Source organism: Pagrus pagrus (genome assembly GCF_965226575.1).
Source record: "Pagrus pagrus genome assembly, chromosome: 10".
NCBI lineage: Eukaryota > Metazoa > Chordata > Actinopteri > Spariformes > Sparidae > Pagrus > Pagrus pagrus.
This window is the reverse complement of record NC_140194.1, coordinates 8,791,447-8,814,020: the sequence shown is the minus strand read 5'-3', so window position 1 is coordinate 8,814,020 and position 22,574 is coordinate 8,791,447. Positions and strand designations below refer to the sequence as shown.

At 43.9% G+C, this 22,574-nt stretch overlaps 1 protein-coding gene across 2 annotated transcripts; it reads right to left on the bottom strand.

Moving 5' to 3' along the window:
- Positions 1-711: 711 nt before the first annotated feature.
- fam107b (family with sequence similarity 107 member B) lies at positions 712-19,438 on the bottom strand. 2 transcript variants are annotated; one of them, XM_084364580.1, is made up of 4 exons: positions 19,285-19,438; positions 5,753-5,924; positions 2,978-3,134; positions 712-2,232 (listed from the first exon to the last, which is right to left on the bottom strand). In XM_084364580.1, exons 2-4 carry the CDS (start codon positions 5,878-5,880, stop codon positions 2,113-2,115), a joined length of 405 nt encoding a protein of 134 aa, XP_084220706.1. In that variant the 5' UTR covers positions 5,881-5,924; positions 19,285-19,438; the 3' UTR covers positions 712-2,112. The 2 variants fall into 2 exon arrangements, with proteins under 2 accessions (XP_084220706.1, XP_084220705.1); XM_084364579.1 differs by lacking the exon at positions 19,285-19,438 and adding an exon at positions 6,836-7,024.
- Positions 19,439-22,574: the final 3,136 nt, after the last annotated feature.

The window sequence follows — 22,574 nt, the reverse complement described above, 5'->3', positions numbered from 1 at the left end:
CTGTCCGCTATTTGCTTGCTTCAACCATCTTTCCACTCTGAGCTCACTTTTATTTATAGCCTACTGTGGTGGTACGCTTCACCCATCAAAACCACAGATTCTGTGTTTTATTCTGGAAAGCAGCCCAGACTTTAAGCTGTAGGCTATTTATTTATTTTATTGGCTCCAACCCTAAAGTGACCCAGTATATCATTAGTGCCACTAAATAGTGCAGTTCCTCTCGCTGGCATCTCATTGATGGAAACACTGAAAGTCTTTGGTGTGCTACAAAACATTACTGAATCCAGATAAATAATGTTGCACATTTTAACTTCCTATTAACAACAAATGCAATAAAAATGCGATATTATAGTTGTTTCTTCTTGTTGCTGGATTCTAGGTTGATCCACATGTGGCAAAATCTCTGATTTGCCTATAAAACCCATCACTAAAAACCATCTGTAGCCTAATCGAGAGCTTGGTTCTGTTCCCAATACTGCTCCTCGTCCAGACATCTGAATGTTGGCAGTCTGTGAGCAAAATCAACATTAGCTTTGGACTAAATAAGCAGAGCTTATCACGGTAATAAGCTCCGGTTGATAGATGTACTGCTCGCTGTTATCTTTGCATCACATTCCATTCAGAAAATAATTATTAGTGTTAGCTATTAGTTAGATAACAAACCCACAGACTCCCGCAGCAGCAGCACACAAAATAAAGGAAAAATAAATGGAACGTGTTAAAATTAAGTTTATTTAAAAGAAGATTCTGGAGAAGAATACAGGGTTATGTTGTTAGAAATCTGCTTCTTCCCTTTAAAATAATAGTTATCATCTCTTGGAGACCCACAAACCAGAATTTTAGACCCATAGTATTACTGTGTGATACTTAAATAACCACCACATGTGCACTTTAACATCCATAGTTATCACACTTCCTCACATCGAGTGACCGTTTTGGAATTTGGCCCAAAGATTGCCACTTTAATTCAGATTAACGATCATGATCCGCCTGCACATCTACGGCTCCACTGTAAATAGAGAAAAACACTGTCGTTATAGAGCTCCAGGACTTATCACAGTCGTTTCAGGAGCCACGCAGACATCCCAAGAACCATTAATCAATTATATCTTTCATGAGAGTCGGCCTAAATGTGTACACGTTCTACCAAACGCTTTGTTCACAAAAGCACACAAAGACTGAATCAGACGGGGCTCAAAGGCTTATTCTCATTAACCAACCTAACAAAAACTTAAATTATTTATTAAGCAACACTTTTATTCATACAAAACAACAGAATATATAAAGAAAAGGTCACTCTCATGCCTGGGAGTTCTACTATTGCTCAAAATTGCATTAGCTGAGGAAATGGCATGTTTGGATTTTTAAAAAATAAAATTAATAATAAAGCAAACTCGAGTGTTTTCACATGACCGTACACTCCCTTTGTCCCGTTCTGGCTTCAATAAACTATGCTGTAAAACAAACTAAAATACAGAACGACTAAAAAGTGTCCTCCCCTATACCTGGGCTAAAAGCTACAAACATAAATAACAAAAAGCACACTTGTTTGGCTTTTACATTACACAGCTTCAAGAGTCCATCCAGTGTCCACTTTTCCTTATTTGATTCTGAAGATGAGAACAAAAAAAATAAAAAATAAAAACAACAACAATAACAACATCGATAACAGTAAAGAGAAACGACAGCTCGCTGTGGAGAGAGGAGTGAAAACAGAGGGGATGAAAACTCCTGCGTGTGTGTTTGTGTGTGTTTCTCCATCAGAGCTCATTGGAAGCTTGCTCGGCCCTCTGTTGAAAGGCGTGTAACATGTCTGTGTTCGGTCCCTCCTGCGGGGGTCGCTGTATGCTGCTGCTGCTGGATGGCTGTGAGGAGCAGAGGTGAGTACTGGCGGGTCCCGTGGCAGGCAGACAGAGGGGGTTGTCTTTAGTCTGTAAAGTCTCTCTCCTCACTGCGGGAAAGGAACAGCTAGGTTGGGAAAGTTCATCTCGAGACCACGGTCAGGCCACCACCACACACGCTCTCTTTTTTTGTACACACACTCCTGACGACTCTGTGCACCACAAAACATGCGCACAATCAGCCAGACCCAGACACCCCTGCTGGTTTCTCTTAGGTGGTTCGTTCCTCGCCGTCCGTCTCCTGCTTGGTCCGGCGCAGGTTGCTCTTCATCTTCACAAACTCGGGGGTGTTCTCCTGCTCCTCGTCGATTTTCTGCTGCTCCAGCTCCAGCTGCAAGAACAAAGACGAGATTAAGCTAATTATAGATATAAGCTGCATCTTGTTTCCAAATCAGTGGACGATAACTTTGAAGCCCCATCCAGTCAAAAACAGTGGCGGACTCGGGATGTTTCAGATGCAGGGGCGAAAAAACTAAAAAGGGCACCAGCGTACAGAAAGTTGTGATATATTTATAGTGAAGAGAGGGCACTATCAACCTTCGTCTAACATATGGGCATCCAAGAGGGCACTTTCTTAGCGTTTTTTCACAGGAGGGCCATCACAATCGTTCCTACATTTGAATGTTTGATCTTAACTGTGTAGCATGATGTATGTGCAGAGTTTAAACTAGAAATTTTCACATTTCTTTGCTGAAAGTGTAAATTTTCTCTGTTTCTCGAGCATGATTTGTGACATCACAGATAGTTAACTTATAGCCTCGGGTGCACAAACACTGAGAATGGACTTTAAACTGAAGTAAGAGACATCTATTGTCCAGCAGTTACACTTGTGAAATGGAAAATATTTGCATATTCATATTCTCTGGAAAGTTTTAACGAGGGAAAAGCATTTGGTGACATTTAAGTATTTGAATGCGTCTTTACTGCAAAAAAACCGTCAGACACAGAGATTTTTTATGTAAGCCTTAATACATGTCTCAAGGGGCTCTTTAGTCTGTATGCTCGGATACAGTAGCAGCATGCGTCCTTCAAAATGCTGAAAAGACAGTTTACATTTCGTTCTTTCAATCATTTACCTGCTCTAGTTTCTGTTGTCTTTTCATGAGCTCGATCTCCAGGTCGCTCCTCTTCTTATGGGCCTCCTGCTCCTCCTTCTGAGCCTTGAGCACTTGCTCCCTCTTTCTCTTCTCCAGAACCTTCTGGAGCTCCGGTTTGTTCTGAGGTGCCAGGCCCCTGCGCAGAATCAGATCAGCGAAAACGGCATGTTACTAAATGAACAGACCTCCCCGACAACCCACGCCGATGACACGGCGTAGCCCCGGAGATTAGTATTCACATTCATACGTAACAGATGATGACCATGACCTGATTCTGGTTTGACATGCAGATCTAGATGTTCTGGATTAAACATTTTAGTCTTGTTTCAGGGAAAGTCACAGATTGTTTCATATCTACCAATCCGTGAATGTGATAGCTGCCAGCGTTGGAGCTCACTTTGGAAAACTCACTGGACCTTTTTTTTCCTTTTTCTTTCCCGAAAAACATTCCCAATACATCAAACCATATCGTAACTCATCTAACATATTACTCATGGAAGCTGTCTTGCGGTGGTTAAGTTACTTGGAAAGCCGGAGGGATTGTTACACAACTGCCTGGATACGTGCAGCACAATACAAAAAGAGAACAGTGGGACGTCTCGGTGCGAGCGCGAAGAAATAGCAAAAATACCAAATGTTACGTAATGCTCCAAACTCCTCCAAAAACTACGCGAGAGAAGGGCGGGGGCCGAGGATGAGGCTCGGGGCTGCTTAAGACAGAGGGGAACAGAGATGGGTTGGAGTCAGCTGGGAAAGGCCAATGAACAGCAAAGCAAGTGAAGGATTAGGGACGCACAATAAAGTGCCACACAAGAGAAGGACTGAGGCTATCAGTTGGTAAAAAAGTGTAATCTCCATGCCCTTCAGAGGATCAATTTAAAAACCTTATTATCCAGATTATTTTTTCTTTTCCCGTGAAAGCCCCGACTCTACACAGGCTGCGTCGGCTCCTCGGAGAGAACACAGCATGCCCACCTGCCTGCAGTTTAGCAACAACAGCGCCTTAATTAAATGCACTATTAAACCTCGAAGATTACATAACCGAGCCCGCTATGTTCCAAGAAGTCGTGGGAGTTAATTCACAACAAGTAACTACTTCACTTACAGTCGCTGCTGCAGTGAAATGCTCTGGTTGCCCTGACTGCGAGGGTCTTATGAAAGCACTTTCCGGGTTGAAAGGGGGAAAGTATGTGATTTCGCACATGTCACGCAGAACGGGAGGAGGGTCAAGGTCGCTCAGCGCAGTTAGACAGGCTGTAAAGATGTTTACGCCGGTGTCCTTTTCACTGTCGGCGACTTTTACATAACCGCTGACCCTCATTACCACGATCCCTCCCATGAGTGCGTGCCCCTTAGCAGACTAGAAAGAATGTGTGTTCAAAACGCGACACACCAATACCTCCATCTGCTGAACTGCTTCACCAGGCTTCGTGGCTGGATGTCTGAAATTCCTCCGTATATGCGTGTGTGTGTGTGTGTGTGTGGTGTGTGTGTAGGAGGGGTCACCACAGCGAAGGTAGCAAAGGCAGAGAAAGGCCCTCAGCTAGACTGTTTTGTAATCTTGATTACATAACACATTTTTTTTTCCTCACCGTGCAGCCGGCCATCCATCCATGCATCCATCCACCCCCCCCCCCTCCCCTCTCTCATCAGCGTGACTAATTCACCATGCAGCCGAGCTTTCTATACTTTCAGTACACGACGGAGAGCCCAATGAAAACAAGTTCATCCACCCCAAAACCCCGAGATTTATCACGGACTTCTACTGATACTCCGTCTAGACGACTACAAACACTCTGCAGCATGTGGAACGGAAGAACGGCTTTGCTCCCCATGTTTTTTATTAAATTTCTTCGTTATCCTGCCCACTCCGGCCTCTTTCCCATCACTACAAAAGCACCCCAGTCTTTGATTAGCAGCACCGCTGCTGTGATGTAACAGCTGTCATCAGCATGTGTGTTTACGTAGCTATTAATAGCTCCAACACAAAGCTGCCGGCACCGTTTGGTGAGAGAAAATACAAACATTTAGCGTCAAAGACGTGATCATAGCTCCGTGTATGCGTGTGTATTCCCCATGCACGGACACTGACACGGATGCATGGATGCTTGTACCGTGTAGTATGATTAGCAACAGCCGTCAGACCGGGTCGATCGTGCACGGTATATCTGTGTGACCTTTACATAACCAATTTTTGACACACTAATGCACTTGGGCTTTTATATAATAGCGCCTATGAAAGTTTTATGTGCTGCGCTTTACATAATACCGCTGCTGCTGGGGGCTGGAGGGACCAGTGGAGTAAACTTAAGTGACACACAGCATCAGCGCAGTCTGCATGGATACTATCAGACCAATAACAAGGAAGTTGCAGCGATACGGGAATAACTCCACCATGAATAAAACATATTAGCCTGGATCTGGACGCTGTGCTGTCTTAACCTGTTTTGGAAAAGGGCAGAATGTGTATTGCTTTCATAAACAAACAAGGAGATGAGGATTGTCTGGAATTTGTTGGACGACAACCAGCCAATAAATGCATAAACTGTTATCTGCACGTGAGGAAGATACCTTTGATAATCAGTGGCCCAGTTTCGTTTGTGTGCCATAGACCGTGATAAATCCTTCTGTTGCTAGTTGTAAAGTAATAATCTCTGGGGATTTATGGGTTACGCCAATTTACCAGGAAACAAATTAGACAGACACAAACAAGAGACAAAGGGAGAAAAATATTGTTTTCTTCTGCCTCCTAACCTCTTCTGGTTCATGAGCAGCTCTCGGTGCAGGTCCTGGTGGTTCCGAGAGTTCTTGACCGGGTTGATCAGCTTCTTGGGTTTGATGAGCTCATCACAGTCTCCCTCCAGGTAGTCGGGCTCCGCCATGACACTCCTCCCCGGTGACAGCGACAGACCAGGGTCACACGGATCTGAAGCGATAGAAGCAAATGAGAGGAACCTAAATTTAATCATCACGATGTCACAGGATCAGACGCAGCAATGCAATGGTGAGAGGAAACTTCCATATCTGTGTTGCAGGGGTTAACATTTATCAGGGACGTATTATTTCTTCCTTTCAAAGCATGAAATGAACATCTGCCTGCTCCTCTGGTGTTGGCACATGCAGAGTTTTCTGAAATGGTCTCGTTAGTGATGGAGCTGGAATTACATAATTGTTCCACACTGAGTGAAGAGGAACATTTCACACCTCTATCAGAGGGCGTATGGACAGTGATTAAGAGATGAATCAAGAAACTTCTTCAGGCATCCTTCAGGCACAAATCAAAGTTGCTGATACATTACTAACCCAAATGTTCAACCCTCTGTTTTACATGACCTCCAAAATAAAAACAACTCTCATTAACAACCCCCAAATGTGGGCACACTGCCTCTGGCCATGTTACTTAAGCAGTTAAAAAAACATGTATTCTGTATTTCTCCATTTATAGGGATAAAAAACAACTATCCATGCACCAACAGGATCACCTAAAGCTGAGAAATGACTGACTGGGATACAGAAAGTTTGACCAATGCGTCATCGTAATCACAGGGTACGTACAATAACACCACAGCAAAAATAACTTCTACGGCAGCCAAGTGCCACCGTTCATGACACCGCTTTGCTTCCGACTGATGGCTCACATGCTCCATTTAAGATCATGAACGTTTAGGGATTTCTAAATGAACATGAAATGAGAACAGAATAATATTTATGTTTATTCCACTGGCTATAACATACTCACATCTAACACGTGAGACTGAAACAGCAAAGTACTTCACTTTTATCTACTGTTCAAAAAAAAAAAAAAAGCACAAAATTCAATCTTGGCTCAACTCTTACCCTGCAGATGAGGAAAGACGGGGTATCTGAACATTGTCGCCATCTCTGCTGTTTTGAGTCGGTATAGTTTTGTCCGGTAAAAGCTATTTTTAAAATATCTCGCTGTCCTTTTTATCAGCGTGTTGCGGAGCGTCACACGGGAGAGGTGCTTTGGTCTGCACAGCTGTCTGCTTCTGAGCTGGGTTGGATTTCAAAGTCTGTTTTATAGCCACGCTCACGCACAAACACACACACACCCTCTCTCTCTCTCTCCCTCTCTCTCTCTCTCTGTGTGTGTGTGTGCTCCCTCCCTCACCTACTCCCCTCCTACTGACTTTCAATGTACATCTCCAGGCAAAGAACAGTTTTTCCCTCAAGCAACAGATTCACTGATTGATGATGATTCTCACTTGCTATTTTATTTAACTTCATATTTTCAATCCCGTCTGTGAAATAGTCGCATACAGAATTGCGCAGAAAGAGTTCTGCCTTAAAAATAACATCAAAGTGGTCTAATAGTGCATTACAAAAATAGTCTGTTCAACATTAGATAACAAAGTCACGTGCATTTCTTCTCCCACAGTCCGAGGAATGACTCAGATTGTCTGACAGTCGTGTTCTCGAACGCCTGCGAGTGAGTCTCTCCTGAATGTGACTGATCGGGACATAAAACGACTGACAACATCACATCATCCAATCACATTCACCAGCTCCTACCAAGGATGCATTATCCTGCACGTGCTAGACACAAAGGTGGGGGAGCGTGTCCTCAAAATCAAAACAAGCACACACAAGGATGGGCGTAATGAGCCACAGACTCCACTAGGGGTCGACACTCGTGCATCCTAGAAAGGATGTCAGTTACATAACAAAGAAGCCTAAGATAAACACGGCTTGTGGCTGCACGCTGCAGAACAAAGACAGAGAAATACCACATAATAAATACTCTTGATGGACGGAGTGGAATATGTTGACAAATGGAAATACTGGTGTTCCCAGTCGGTTGTGATTTTTACAGTCATAGTGGCGGCTAATCCCTTCTAATCTCAGATTAGTAACCTTTTAACATGATGTTTACCGACTCGTGTGGCCGACATAAATCTTAAAATCCGTGGATACATTTCATTCATTTTTAAATAACACAAGTTTGGGGTCAAGTTAGGAAAAGGAGGTGCTCCTAAAGGGATTTTACTACTGTAGTAAACAGTATTTCCATCTACGTACACCACTGGCTATAATGTTGTTGCACTCTGTGGCACAGCCAGGACATGTGTGTGTGTGTGTGTGTATGCATGTGAGATGGCAGAGGTGGGCAGAACAGCTTGTGGCTGCAGTCGGGGGCTGCTTGTGAACCAAGTGCTGTGTACATCAAAGGCGGTTTGTGTTATTGCCGGTGGTAGGGGGTAGAGGAACTTACAGACTGGCAGTGTTGTCAAAGTGTCCGTTAGCTTAACACATCTGCTCCGACTTCCTCTGTGCCCCGAGGGAGAGGGGAAGTGACATAGGGAGTTCAAAAGGAGCCTCAAATTGGAGGCCTGCTTGAAGGCGGCCTCCTCACCGGTCGTTCTGCATGTTGTATTTTATGTCCACTCAAAAGTTGTATTAGATAACATGATCCACCATCGGTTAGGTTCAACACCTAAAGAGTACAGTCGATAATCAATGTTCCAGTAACTTAACTAGGACAGTAATTGAATGCATGTCTCACTCTGTGTGGGATTCAGAGCGGTATATAACGCTCTAACAAACGGTGGAGTGTACGTGTTGATATCTGGAACACAACTGTGTTACAAACTTGTACAAGCATGTTAGTGTGTGGACCAAGGTGCACTACTTTTGGGAAAACACTTCCTGCTGCTTCAGGAATCCCATTAAAACAGTCTGTTTATTGGTTTTGGAAACACAGCCTTACAGCAAAGACCACAGGCAAACACACACACACACACACACACACACACACACAGATAATGAGCCTCATAAAAGACCCGAATCTCCGAAATGCCCAAGAGAATGGCCGCAGAATTGAGAGGATTTAAAATGTCCGAGCATTTAGGGATAAAACGAGCAGAAACTTGTGGATAACAACGGAAAAGAAAGGAGAAAAAGTGGGTCAGAGGAAAGTGTCTGGGGTAGGAGAAAAGGGAGTTGGCCAAAGGCAGATTTCCTCTGTTTACTTCACCCTCTCCCTGTCATCCTCATAACCTGCGTGTGACTGTGGCGCTGTAAACTGTGAAGTGTCACATCGTTAATCAGCTGCAGATGAATCATGCCAGAAAAATTGCAAAAGACGGACAGAAAGTTAAATCGATGTAGAAAATGAAACCCACAGGTCAAACCATGCTCGCACACACAGAGCGTTCTTTTCACTGCACAAATACGGACAGAAACGTGTGGTTGGCAGCTTTTTTAGTCTAAAAAACAGGAAGCAATCGGGCGTTTTTACGTGATGTGCTTGATAAGCACGCCTGCGCTGGTGGCTGTGTGGAAGTGTACCCAACAGTGGCAGGTTGCATTAGAGCTGATAGAGTGACTTATCTTGGAAGGAGAGAGTGCCCGCACTGTGCCAAAGTGATTGCGTCACCTCGGCCAGCTCTGCTATACGAGCAAACACGCACAAAGACTTGCATTCATAATAAGCGCCCATTTCTCAATTTCCCCCTCAACTGTCATGTCTCTAAGTTGCCATGGCGACCTGGCATCCCCCACGCTTTATTCAGTGACACAGCACTCAGGGGCCGGAAAGAGCCGCTGCCAGCTCATACCGACACCTGAAGGCTGCAAATGGGCATCAGTGGGGAGGACTTTCACCAACCGAAATAAACTCCTCACAAACAACCTCGCAGCGGCTATGAGCAGTATTTTTAGCACAATGGATCCGATGATTGTGTGAATGATGTGAAAGGTGTCCATCATAGTGACAAACGCGCAGAGGCAGACTGTGCAGTTCGTGTCAGCTCGACGGAGCTTTACAGCATCTCTCAGCTCACCGCTGTTTTTGGGCCTGCAGCTTTAAACTGCCGACAGATGATGACACATTTTATGCAAAGTGTAGCGCAGGTGTTCATCATCATCATGTCATCGCAAACCAGAATTTCCCTGTCACAGCCTGATGAGATTTTTTATTGTTGCTAAGCTGATGTTTTCTGGTCACCGACTGTTTTTATAGTTAGCTGTCGTGATACGATACGATCATACACAAGGTCGTGATCAGCTAAGCTAACTTCAGCACTGGGATTTAGCTGGATTCATAAACTATATGCCCCATCACAAACTAGGCCGCCCCATTTGACTGCCTACATTTCATCTGGCAAGATTTATGGTATGTTTTTAATGTTGTGTGACATGCATTAGTTCGGGGGGAAACTCTTAAAAATGTCACTTCTGGCTGTGCCACGTGTTATCTTATTGCTTGTGCTTTGAAAGGTCGGGCGGCAACTGATGTCAAAGTTGAAATAAATTGAAGCAGACAGCTATTTTTAGCAAAAAAAGCTCACACAAACTCACTGTATGCTACCTGCCCAGCATCAAAAGGCGTACAAAAACAAAGTTAGCGACCATCTGCAACATAGCGAAGCATTTAGCAGCTACACAGCCAAATACATTTCTCAGTTTTGGAGACCAAAAATGGAGCTGAAAGAGAGTAAATACTCAACTTTCAATCAATCTGTGTGCTAACATACCAATATAATAGGTGATACATTAATATGTTATTGTTGGTTACAACAATGACAAAAACAAATGTATATTTATACGCATGAAAAGGAGTCTTCCTTATCTAACCGGACCGAGAAGTGCACAGATGGACAGAAAGGCTAATGATGAGGGATGGGGAAGAGAACCTAAATTGGCCATTATCAGTGCTTCGCTTTCATTTCACTGCCAGGAAACAAACAAGACTGTAAATACTAAAGACAAACAGAAGAAAGCAAGAAAGAAAGCAAGAAAGAAAGAAGTGGATAACTTTTGAGTTGGGATCAAGATGCACAGACTGGGTTCAGCCTCTCATGAGTCAAGAGTGGCCTTCCTCCTGCTGCTGCCTTGACAGGCCGAGAAAATGAAGGCGAGGAGAGCAGCTGGTGGACTGCTTCACCATCTGACCCCCCCCCTGCTCTCCTCCAAGGTGCAGGCACGACCAGGGCAGGCCATCCAGCGCTCTGCACAGGGTGGGGTTGGCCTGTCAACTGTCATTGGTTATGAACACATGGCTGACCACACCCACTCCATCTTCAGCGAGCCAGGATTTGTTTTTCTCAGTATCCTGCACAAATATACGCACGGGTCAGGTTTCCAAGAATGGACTGATCAGCATGTTGGCATCTGGTTTGATACATAGCTGATCGTCGACACAGCTGACGTGATAAAAGGGATTACTACTTTGTGGTTTCTTATTGGATGAAAAGAGGCCGACAAGAGCAGCTCCATTAGAACAAACACTAAACTATACTTCTATAATAGTATACTGACACAAAACATTGAAGAAAAACATTTTCTCCCTCGTGTCCCATATAGTTCCTCTTGTTCAATCTCCATTTATCTTTTTTTTTTTTGGCCAGATCCTGTCTATTCCACTCACAGATGGGAGGTCCACCCCTCAAGGGGAAATTGCGTCACCAATACCCCTCAAGCAACCCCCACACCCCGTTCTTTCTCTGTCTTTCCCTTTCTCTCTCTCTCTCACACACACACATCCTTTCCCCCCCTAGCTGTGTGTTACAGGCCGGACAGATCCAAGTGTGCGTCTACTAGCCTTTCTGTTAATGAAGCGGCCATTCAGCCATAAATAGGGGAGGCCCTAATTAAAACACACAGATAGATGAGCTTTTAACTGGCAGCTGCGGGGGATGGGGCAGGGAGAGAGAGAAAGTGACAAGAGAAAGTGGAGGGGAAGCAGAGAGTTGGGGAGGCCTAGTAGTGACAATGTGCTCATTTCCCGGACGAGCCGAGCCGAGTGTACGTACGTGCTCGTTTACAAGCCTCCCCCCTCGTGACGACACATAAATCACAGTTGGCAGAGCGGTGACGTACATGTGCGCATATTTCTAGAAATCAAACAATGGAAACGCACATTTTTCCTGTCGCCCTCGCATAAAAATACATTCAAAGTCAGCATCAAATAAAAATAAGACAACCCACGCGCACAGTTTCCTTTTTAGTGTAGTACTTTACATGTGTCGGCAAAATAGTTTGCCACACTCCCCTCAGGAAAGGCTGACCTGCCAGTGCGTGCCAAAGAAAGAAGCAGCCAATAAGATAAGACCAAACATGAAGACCATGAACTTATAAGGAGCTTGAACATGTTTCTGTCTGTGCACAAACACAAAGTTCAACTCTTGCTACTTTAGACTGAGTAAATGGCTCAAATGTAGTTAACAATCTTCAGAAGATGCAGATGCAGATGATATAAGTCCAACACTAATAGCTTTTGGACAAAAGAAGACTGGACTACGAGATGATCTGAGGGAGAAACAATGCAACACAGACAGTGAGAGGAAAATGGTTCCTCAAAAGTATGCTTGGGAGTTTGGGGGTTGAGATCTGTTTTGTATTTCCTTTTTCCCGAGGAGTGGGGGTCTGGAGCCGAGGAGAAAGAGGAGCTGGGGAATTCTGGGGCCTCATCGTGTACCGACCTCCGAAAAGCACCCACCCTGCTCCCACAGTACGATGATGTCACTAGGGAGACGCAGGGGTATGGGAATTTACAATCGGGGTTCATAAAGCACAGATGCGCACAAACACCCACACAATGAAAGGGTAATGTAACACATTGCATCATGTGAGAGAAGAACGGGCTGTTAGCCTCTAGCTATGCAGTGCTGTGTGTGTGTGTGTGTGTGTGTGTGTGTGTGTGTGTGTGTGTGTGTGTGTGTGTGTGTGTGTGTGTGTGTGTGTGGATGTTTAAAACACCCTGATGTCATTAAGGGAGTACTGGGCGGCTCTGCAGACTGTCATGATGAAGAGCAAACACCCAAACTCATTACAACACAGCCAGGAGTAATAGTTCATATAAAACATCTGAATTACTGAAACTCACTCCCTATAACTTGCTTCTCAACTCTCTGGCCACCCAATGCTTAGTGCAAAAACATATTTTTTTCACTTGCAGCAACAACCCTTAAAGTAAAAGGCCAGCTGGGGGCGACTCCACTGGTTGCAAAAAGAAAGTCCGATTTATTTCCTCGGTTAACATTTTCCTAATGAGTTTATGGCCTCAGTCGCTAGTTTCAAGTCGTCTTTAACACATGATATTCATTTTGTGCATTATGATTTAGAGTAAAATAGACAGATGAAGCAGGTTATGCTTCAGGGTGTGGCAAAATTGTTACTGACAAGTCGCTACAACAGCATGGCCTCAGGTTCTCAGTCAGATCCAATCAGCTGCACCCTTTTGTTCAAATATGGCTACAGCCAACACCAGCTCCTTCCCTTGGTCAGTTATCAAAAACAATCCTTTTCAACAATGTTTGTTACGAGTCTACAATAAAAGAAACTACCTATGTATTCGTTGTGATTGGATTTTTTTAGACTCCAGAATATCAGTAACAATATCTGTCTCACAAATCTCGCATTGCTCAGGCTATATTTTCTATCACTATCAGCTGATCTTCTCATGATGACTGTACGCATTTAGGGGCCTTAAGGCTCAGACACAGCAAAGAACTAGCCGCGCTGAAGGCTGACTGTTGCATTGCCTCACGTCTCCCGGGTCTCGGCCAAAAAGATGCACTTGAACACACCGCAAAGACTGCAGCCGACCGCCAACAAGCCTGTACGTTCTGCGACTGTGTGAAAGGAAATACCTTTCTAGGATGATACAAACTGGGACACACTGCACTGACTGGAGCCATGGATGCTCACTGACGGCCCTGACAATGACAGATGGCTGATCATCGCCCTGGTGTGTCATGGCCTTTAAGCTCTTCAGGAAGCAGGACATTAAATGGCAGTTTGAGGAAGTTTGAAAAAAAAAAAAAAGGGTTTAAACTAGCCCATCACACAAAGGCCTTTGTTGTTCATCGGACATGGTGGTTTCTCAGAAACAGAAGAACAGAGGAACCTTTACAACTCTACTTCTCATGTCTTTGTCTTTCACAAGTTCCTGTGCAAAAAGGAAAGTGAAACACAAAACAAAACAGTACATTCATTACTTTGGCAATGATTTAATGTACAGTGTTAATGTGATTCTGGGATCCGATTAGAATCAGTGTTGTGATCCTGGCCTGTAAAACAGCCGTCTCTTGTGGCTGTAGTTCTTCAAATCTCTGTTACTGTGCATCCCTCTTCGTGTCTTGCATCTCAGATAACCACAGTGGCTGCGTTTGGTCATGTCTGATTATAATGTGGGTTTGACTGCTTCCAGATCTGACTTTTAAGAGCTGATTGCGCTCTGAGCAAATATCCAGAATCTGTCAGCTGACATGCCTCAACAACGGCTGTCCATACAAGTGACACGAATCTCTGACACCTCTCACTGTTAACATGATGAGGACAAAACCGATCATGTCGTTTAAACATGCCTGCATTAGACAGCTTGTGCTCAGCACTGACCGAAGTTATTTATCGCGGTAGCTCGTCCGCGGCCCTTGTTGCCACACGTTGTGAGCCCCGCGCCGAGGCAGATTACAGAATGAATGGGATGGATTGAAAAAGGCACAGACACCACTTTGAGTCACACTGTAGGAATGTGATGAACCTGCAAAGTGATTATCGCTTCGGACGGACAACAGCGTATACATGTAGGGGCACACACACCGACACAGCCGGGGAGGCCTATGTCCCATACGCTGACGGTCTCTGAGTGACGGCAACACTTTTCTTTAAAAAGGTTAAAATCAAAACGCTGACTCGCACCGAATTCTGAACACATGTCCTGAATAATTAGCGAGGGGGGGTCACACCTGTCAGTCAAATACAAAAGGCCGGTCTATACTCCCTCACAGCTGACACTGACACATGTTCCCGTATGTATATGTATAGGCCGGATTTGAACAGGTGGTATGAAACAGATGAACGACACATGCAGCGAATCCAGACTGTTTTTCGACATAGGCACACCCTAAGACGGCAAATTATAGACAGAGACGCATGCATGTTTCATGTGGCTCCTCCTCGCTGAGATGTAAACATGTGCTCATATACTGCACATTCCTCACGCACACACACAAATGCAGCTCCGAATATCTGCCTCTTAAAGCCATGCAGTTAGGAAAGCCACCGCCGTTTTGTCTGGCTCAGCAGTGTGAAGTGCCGTTCGGTCGTAAAAGGAAGAGTCTTTGTTATGGCTCGGCTGTCTGTTCCAGTTCCAGATTCAAAGCTTTGTGCTTTACTGCCGTTTTTTCCTCATGGAGCACAGTCACGCCCCCTCTCGCCGTCTACTGGCTGAGCCCAGCTGGGAGCTCAGTGCTCATTGGCTGGGGGGCACACCGGGGAGGATTTGGGAGGTTCTCCTTTGTTTACATGCTAGTAGAGAAAACCCCAATAACAACTGTTACCTTGGGCAACCGGGCAATCGACAGTTATCCAGACAGACAGGCACACGAGGTGCGAGCTGATCGTGCACGCTCCCACATGTATAATGAGGTAACCAGGTGTTCAAAAACAAGCCAAGTGAGGAGTCTTTGTTCTCACTGATCCTGTGCTTTACGCTTGGCATGATACAAAATATAGCATGCAGATGCATATTTTTAGACGGGACGGTCGGCAATCATGTGGTTTCATTGTCTGATGAAACTTTCCAAAAGCATGTATACATTCTGAGAGCCACTGTTGGCTTCAGGCTGTAAGAGAAAATAAGTGGCTCTGTCAATCAGTGGGCGTATGTTCCTGTTTGTGTTTGTAATACGACAGGATCATATATCTTGATAGAGACTTACAAAGAGCTTAATCCAATTCATGCAGCTCAGACTCCCAATCTCTCTATACGTCTACCTAACAAGCTGGAAGGAGGAAGGCATTGAGAGTCCGTGTGCGTGCGCGTGTGTCATCCTTTCTCCAAGACTACGCAAAGTGGTCGGCACAGTAATGGTGCTTTATTGTGATTGAAGCTGCAGCATAACAGCAGGAAAATCAATGGGATTCTTTGAGAAGCTGAGTCTCTGTAGGCGAGTATGTGCGTGTCTGTTTCAGTCTTCGGTGCACACACATATCTTATCTTTCTTTTATGAGCAAGTCAACATCAGCCGGTCGAGCCTCTGCATGTCTGACGCTCACATGAATCCATCCCACACCAGCTCTCCATCAGGAAACCCAATACCTTAATCGTGACATCATAATCTAAAACCATGGCAACACAACTACAGCACAGTGTAAACAGATCCTTTGTCCTGATGCAGGGGGCTGTGATTGCATCACTTTTGTTTGCACAAACCTGCCATGCTCACACTGAGAGCTGTAGTGCTGAGTGAAATGTACTTCTAGGAGTGGGTGTCAATAAAAAGTGCTAACAGTTAGCATCAAATGCTTTGTCAGGTCTTTGTGGTTTGCTTTCAGGAAGATGTTTAGCCGAGGTGGCAAACCATCCAGGTCCAAATATAACTTGCCTCATAATCAATTTAGGTAGCAGTGACAGTCTAAACAACACCTCCCTAGACAATAAATACATGGTATTTACTGTCCAAAATAGCACCGCTGTCCTTTCCACCTTAACTTTCCTTGTTTCATTTCATAAAAGCGTACTTATCCTTTAGTCCTGTTTGAGGAGTTACAGCAAAAATTGTGATATTTGACGTTATGATACAAAAGGAACAATACATGTTTACAGATCGCAAATGGAAATTTACTAATGAAGTTTGAGGAAAAGTAACTGAAATAAAAGACTTCGCTGCACAACCTCCCAGCATGTTATGGCATAACTACGGTGTTCTTTCAGCGAAAAAAGAGAAAATTCTGTGTTGAATGACTTTTCTATTCCCATTTTGAGGGGAATTTCACGCCCTGCACCACAAAAAGAGATAAAGCAAGTTGTGTGCGTGTTGCCCTTCCACTCATTTCACCAGATTGTACCGCAGGAAATCGTTTAGCGGAGGTGGTACACCACCCAGATCCTACACATCTTCCGTCATGTGATCAGTTGAGTAGCTAGACGACAGACACACTTGTTATATACGGCACTTGCTGTGTGAAATAGCACCTAAAACACTTTTCATTTCATCAAAGCGCATTACTCAGGATGGTAGTGAAGGTGGTTTTCGTCCGGGCCCGGCTGGGTTGCGTTTACATGTTCTTCAATGGGATATTTCCTCATTTAAGTCATAGCTTTACCAATTTTAATTTGGCAAAGTGTTTGCACTGTTGCTGAACACTACTGTATATGAGTAAGTGTGCTTGTTTTGTTAATGTAAGAAAGAAATGCTCAGAAGAAACACTGTATTCCTCACAGTATGGCATCAGTATCCAACACGAGTACAACACCGACAAATCTAAACAACGCTGAACAATATCCAGCCCGAGGCTAACAATTTTCAGATCGTGAAAAAGGGAATAAAACATTGCACAAATCAAAGTCTCTGGGCAGGTTTGAACTGGACAGAGTGGAGACGTGTCTGGTGAAACTAAGAGAACAGAGGCCGTCTGAAAACCTCACTCTCTGTTTACTCGACTCATTACAGGGGAAAAGACTCAAAAACATCTGCTACAAGGTAGTCTTTCACCACCCATGAACAGCATGTCTGCGAGGAACTAGCAACTGAGCATAATCATGAATCACACACGCAGAAACAGTGTGTCGTGTGCGGCGTGCGGCGCTTAAGGATCAGTGTGTTCTGCTGAGTAATGAAGATTCTGCGCCCACAGACGGACCAGCAGGACTGTGGGAGATAATACCGTCAACAGACATGCGGTAGCCAGTTACCCCTCGTGGACACGCACACTCACACCCATTCCTGACCTAAATACCTTGACTTTCTTGAGGTCAGGTTGAGTCCTTGACATGGTCTCAGCTTCTATAATGATACATCTGCGAGGGGAACCGCTAATGCGCCATTATAGGATGGAAACCCATTTCATTCACATATTTAAATTCCCTGTGAGTGCAGTAATAATGCAGGAGAGAGCATTCCAGTTGTAACCCACACACACTAACACACACACACACACACAGTGACAGCATCAGCGCTTACAGGAAACAGAAGACAGCGAGAGAGTCAGAGACAGGAGAGAGAGAGACAGAGAGGAGGGAAGGAGGGGGTTCAAAGATCAAAAAACAGATGTAAATCGTTTAGCAAACTCCGCTCTAAATGACTAACACATGTGCGAGAAACTTTCCCCTCCTTGCGCGCACACACACACACTCTCGAAAAGCTCTTCACCTTAGAGATTTTAACAAAATTCATTCATACCACCTGCCTTCGTCACTTCACTAGAAGCGGCGTTAAACTACTTTACATGTAAAAGCTGCTATTCAGCCTCCACCCAGCAAACACACACTCACACTCGGCCCTCTGGCTCGAGTTGGGTTGAGCCCTGTTTGTTTAACGTCTTGTTAAAGTTTGACAGCGGCTCTCCGAGACGTGTTTACACTGCGAATAAGAAACTCCATAAGTTTGAGACTTGCAGCCCCGTTGCCAGATCATAAAAAAAAAAAAAAAACCCACAACACAAGGCTCTTCACATGACAGCTGACCTGTGTGCCTGATGACAGCACAGGCCAGTGTGTCAGCTCTCTGACTGTAGCCATGTGCTCTCAGCCAGGAGGCAGCTGTAAGTCACTGCTGTGCTGTTACACACACAGTCTTACTCACACATTTCCAGATAAAGCTCATCCATAAAACATGCTCGGTTTTAAAGCAGTTTGTCTCACCCATTTCAAGATGACATCGTTATTCGTCAGGTTACGGTGACAAAAACAGCAGAAAAACAAAGGGAGTCTGGTGTAAAGCACTCTGAGACAAACATGGGATTTTAAGGTGGATTAATAATCTCGATTTATCTTTAAAAAACACAAGTGATTGCAGATTTTTTAAGAAAAACAGATATTCCCATCTGGAATATCACATGAGCCACAAGATCTCTAAAAGCTTCAGACACACCAGGGATAATAAAACCCAGATTTTTTTCCTCTCCTTCTTCTATTCTTCTCCCACAGAGTACAAAGTGCCAGCTGCCATGAACAGTATCAGTCCAGAGTCAATGTTAACTGTACGTCCTGTACAACAAACCCCAACGTGTTCGCTCCCTCACTGTCCCGTCGGCTGCAGTCATGCGCTGCAACAAAAGGAGACAATGAAACAAGAGTTTGTGTTTTTTTCTTTTTTTTTTGCAATCTCATTCTCTCACTCCTCGGGCTCTTTTCTTCCTCCTCTTCTTCCACTTTACAGCTTTTTTTGTGTGTGTAAACAACACCAGAACCAGCCGCTCCAGCAGACAGGGCAGTTACAAACGTGCTGCTTTTGTTAGTGAAACAGAAAAAAAACACCAAAACGAAAAACGCACGAGCTCCCAGACACACACACGCACACACGCAGACACACACCTACCTCAAAAGTCGACCCCGACACGACTTCTCCAGCTGAACTTGTTCAATATTTAAAAGAAAATGACAAAGCGCCTCTCCGGATCACTTCTCGGGGCTGAGGTGTGTCCCGCCGCGCCGCTCTTGTAAAGTGTTCAGCGCACACACACACACACTCTCACACACTCACACACACACACGCAGGCAGTCAGCACCCATAGAAAATGTAAATTTAAGATGGGTGGGACGGGGAGGAGTGACGTCACGCCAGGGCTCCTCCTCCTCCTCCTTCATCTGATGAGTGGGGGACTCCTCGAGCTCAGGGCGGGGCGTGGATGGGACGCGCGCGCGCACCCACGGACACGCGGACCGCGCACGCAGATGATGAGCACTAGATTAGAGAAAAAATAAAAATGTGTCATCACTTCCTGGAAAAAGTTGAAATCTGTGTTGTGGATAGATGCATTTTTCTGTAATGAGACCTCGACTGTGGTATTCAGAAGTAGCCTCCATGGACCAGCTGCAGCTACTTTATGTATTTATTTTACATCTTTTCTTTTTATTATTTTCTTGATATTACAATATTATTTGTGACCTCAAAGACAAGTCCAAGCCAAAACATGTGGTCTGACAATAAAGTTGTTCAGAATCAGAATGCCTTTATTTTCATTATAAGCTCAGCGTACAACGAAATGAAGAGTGCAACTCTGTTTGGTGCAACACCAAAACCACAGGGTATGGAGTAAAAAGAATGAAATATAAATATAAATATAAAAACTAGGTATAACAAGTGAGGAATCAGAATACTGAAGTGTATATTTCTTAATTTTTAACTTAATAATAATAATAATAATAATAATAAATAAACTATTTATAAAGCACCTTTAAAAACAGAGTTTACAAAGTGATGTGACAATCAAGCAAAAGCAGGAAACTCAAGCAAGACAATATTACGAAACAAACACTCAAAGGTCAAGCCAAACACAAGGAGGCCTCGTCAGAAAGCCTCGAGCAGAAAATGTAAAAACACAAAAAGTCAATATGAGTCCTTACAAGTCAGAGGAATAAAAGCGATAAAACAGGCAAAATCCCAGAAAAAAGAATGAGAGGGAGGAAAAGTAATGCAAAAATAGAAATAAATAAAAGGATATGACGATGAGAAGACAACATCGCAGCAAAGGAATTAAGAGCAGATAAAAAGATTATGGACAGTTAAAAGAATAAAGGACAATAAACAGATTATAGACAACAAAATAAAAGCAGTAAAGGACAGTACAAGGGGGAATTAAAAACAAATAAATGGGCTGGAAAAATCTGAATTCAGTTAAAAAGGGTCCTTTCACATAACAGCAAGTCTATAAAAGTGGTTCTGAGAAGTGATTTAAAAGAAGTTACTGATTCCTTTAAATCAGTTGTTGGATTTGTGTATTTTAAGCTGCAATAACTGTCCAGGCTATTTTGACATTAGCCATCAATATTTTAATGTGAACAGTGGTACAAATGACCATGTGAAGGGGTCTCTTGTAGTGGCAAAACCCTAACGAGAGACACAAAGTTACGCCCCTTTCGTCGGACCCCACTGGACCTTATTTTGGAAAAACTCTGTATGGTAGAGAATAGAGAGAGTATAGAAGTACATGGATCTTCCGTGTTGTTGGGCCCATAGATGACGTGCACCAGAGACTTCCCCCAACGAGCTAGCTTCATTCGAGATTAAATGATTTAATCTTCTAGACTTTCTAAATTTTATTGGACTGAATGGCTCAAATTATGACAGTGAAACAAGTCATTTTGGGGGGTTGTGATGCTCAAAAAATGTTATCATCCGTTTTACAGCCGCTTCTCTCACAATGTAAGCTCATGGGAAAAAGTCTTTTTGGGCCCCAGTGCGCCATGTGATGCTGTAATTAGACAGTTTGGCCATTGCAAACTTGGCCTGGACCAAAACAGAGCTAAAAAGCTAATCATACTCTGTGTCTGCTGGATGTGCAACTGTTTGCTAACATGTTCAACACCTTTATGTCAGGATTAGGTTTATGGCTTGTTGCTCTGCCCCTTGTGGCCAAAATTTCAATTAATGTTACTTAATGTTATGAATCTTCAAGGTATATCGTTCAAATATTATGGCCCCTTTTCTTTTCAGAGCTTATAGGTGAAATAATCATTATTCCCTCTGGTATTTCTTCTTATCATTCTTCACTTTGATTACATCAGATCAGGCTGCTGTCTGTTATTGTCGCAGACTGAATATCCTGACCATTCTTTGTGATAAGGAGTAATCTGCTTACTGATGAAGGGTCAGTGGATCTGCTTATCCACCCTCCTTCTGTTAAGTCGGCTCACAGAAACCCCGAGTTTCATGGTGATCTGTCGGTTCACGTCGCCCTGCTTATTTCAGGGGGGTGTAGCCTCTTGACTGTATCTCATTGGGTTGGATAAAAATCTAAATTGCTGCACAACTACCAGAGCAGGCTTACTGGAAATGACAAAAAGAAGAGAAAACAGCCCAAAGGGTCGGGTTTGAAATCTAAACATGTGGGAGGTGGGGGCGTCAAAGAAGTAAAACATTCCTACGGACCTTCTCATAACTTAGCAGAGGGGTGACTAAGAGTGTTGATGTGAACAATAGGATGAGTCATGAGAGGGGTCGCCTCTGACAGAGAGGACACTCCCTCCAGAGGCGACCACTCTCAGAGCTCCCACCATGCAGGAAACAGATGTGTACGCAGCGTGAAGTAGACAAGTATGTAGAAGTATGAGAGAAGCAGAGCAAAGCTGTACAATCCATCCTCACCGTGATATTTAAATACATGTTGCAATTTTAATACTTAAAGGAATAGTTTAACATTTTTTGCGAAATATGCTTGTTTGCTTTCTTGCCGAGATATGAGAAGATTAATACCACTCTGGTGTTTGTAGGCTGAATATGTAGCAACAGCCAGCAGCAGTTAGCTTAGCTTAGCATAAAGACTGGGAACAGGGAGAAATAGCCTGGCTCTGTCCAAAAGTAACAAAACAGCACCTCTGGAGTTTATTTATTAACCACTGAAGACACCTTACCTCGAGAGGCATCTGGATTTGCGAGACCACATGTTCATGTTCAGGTTAATGTGATCTCACAAATGCATCTGTATGTACGCACTTATATCTGAACCAGAGCCCTTAAGTAGAGAGACGTGCGTAATCTCTGTTTACTAATTGACATTTGTTCCACAGCAACCGTGGAGCCTCTCAATAGTTCCCTAAAGTTACCCAGTAATACCAGCAGTGCAACAGAGTTTCAGCAGAAGAGCATTTGTACATTTATCGACTACT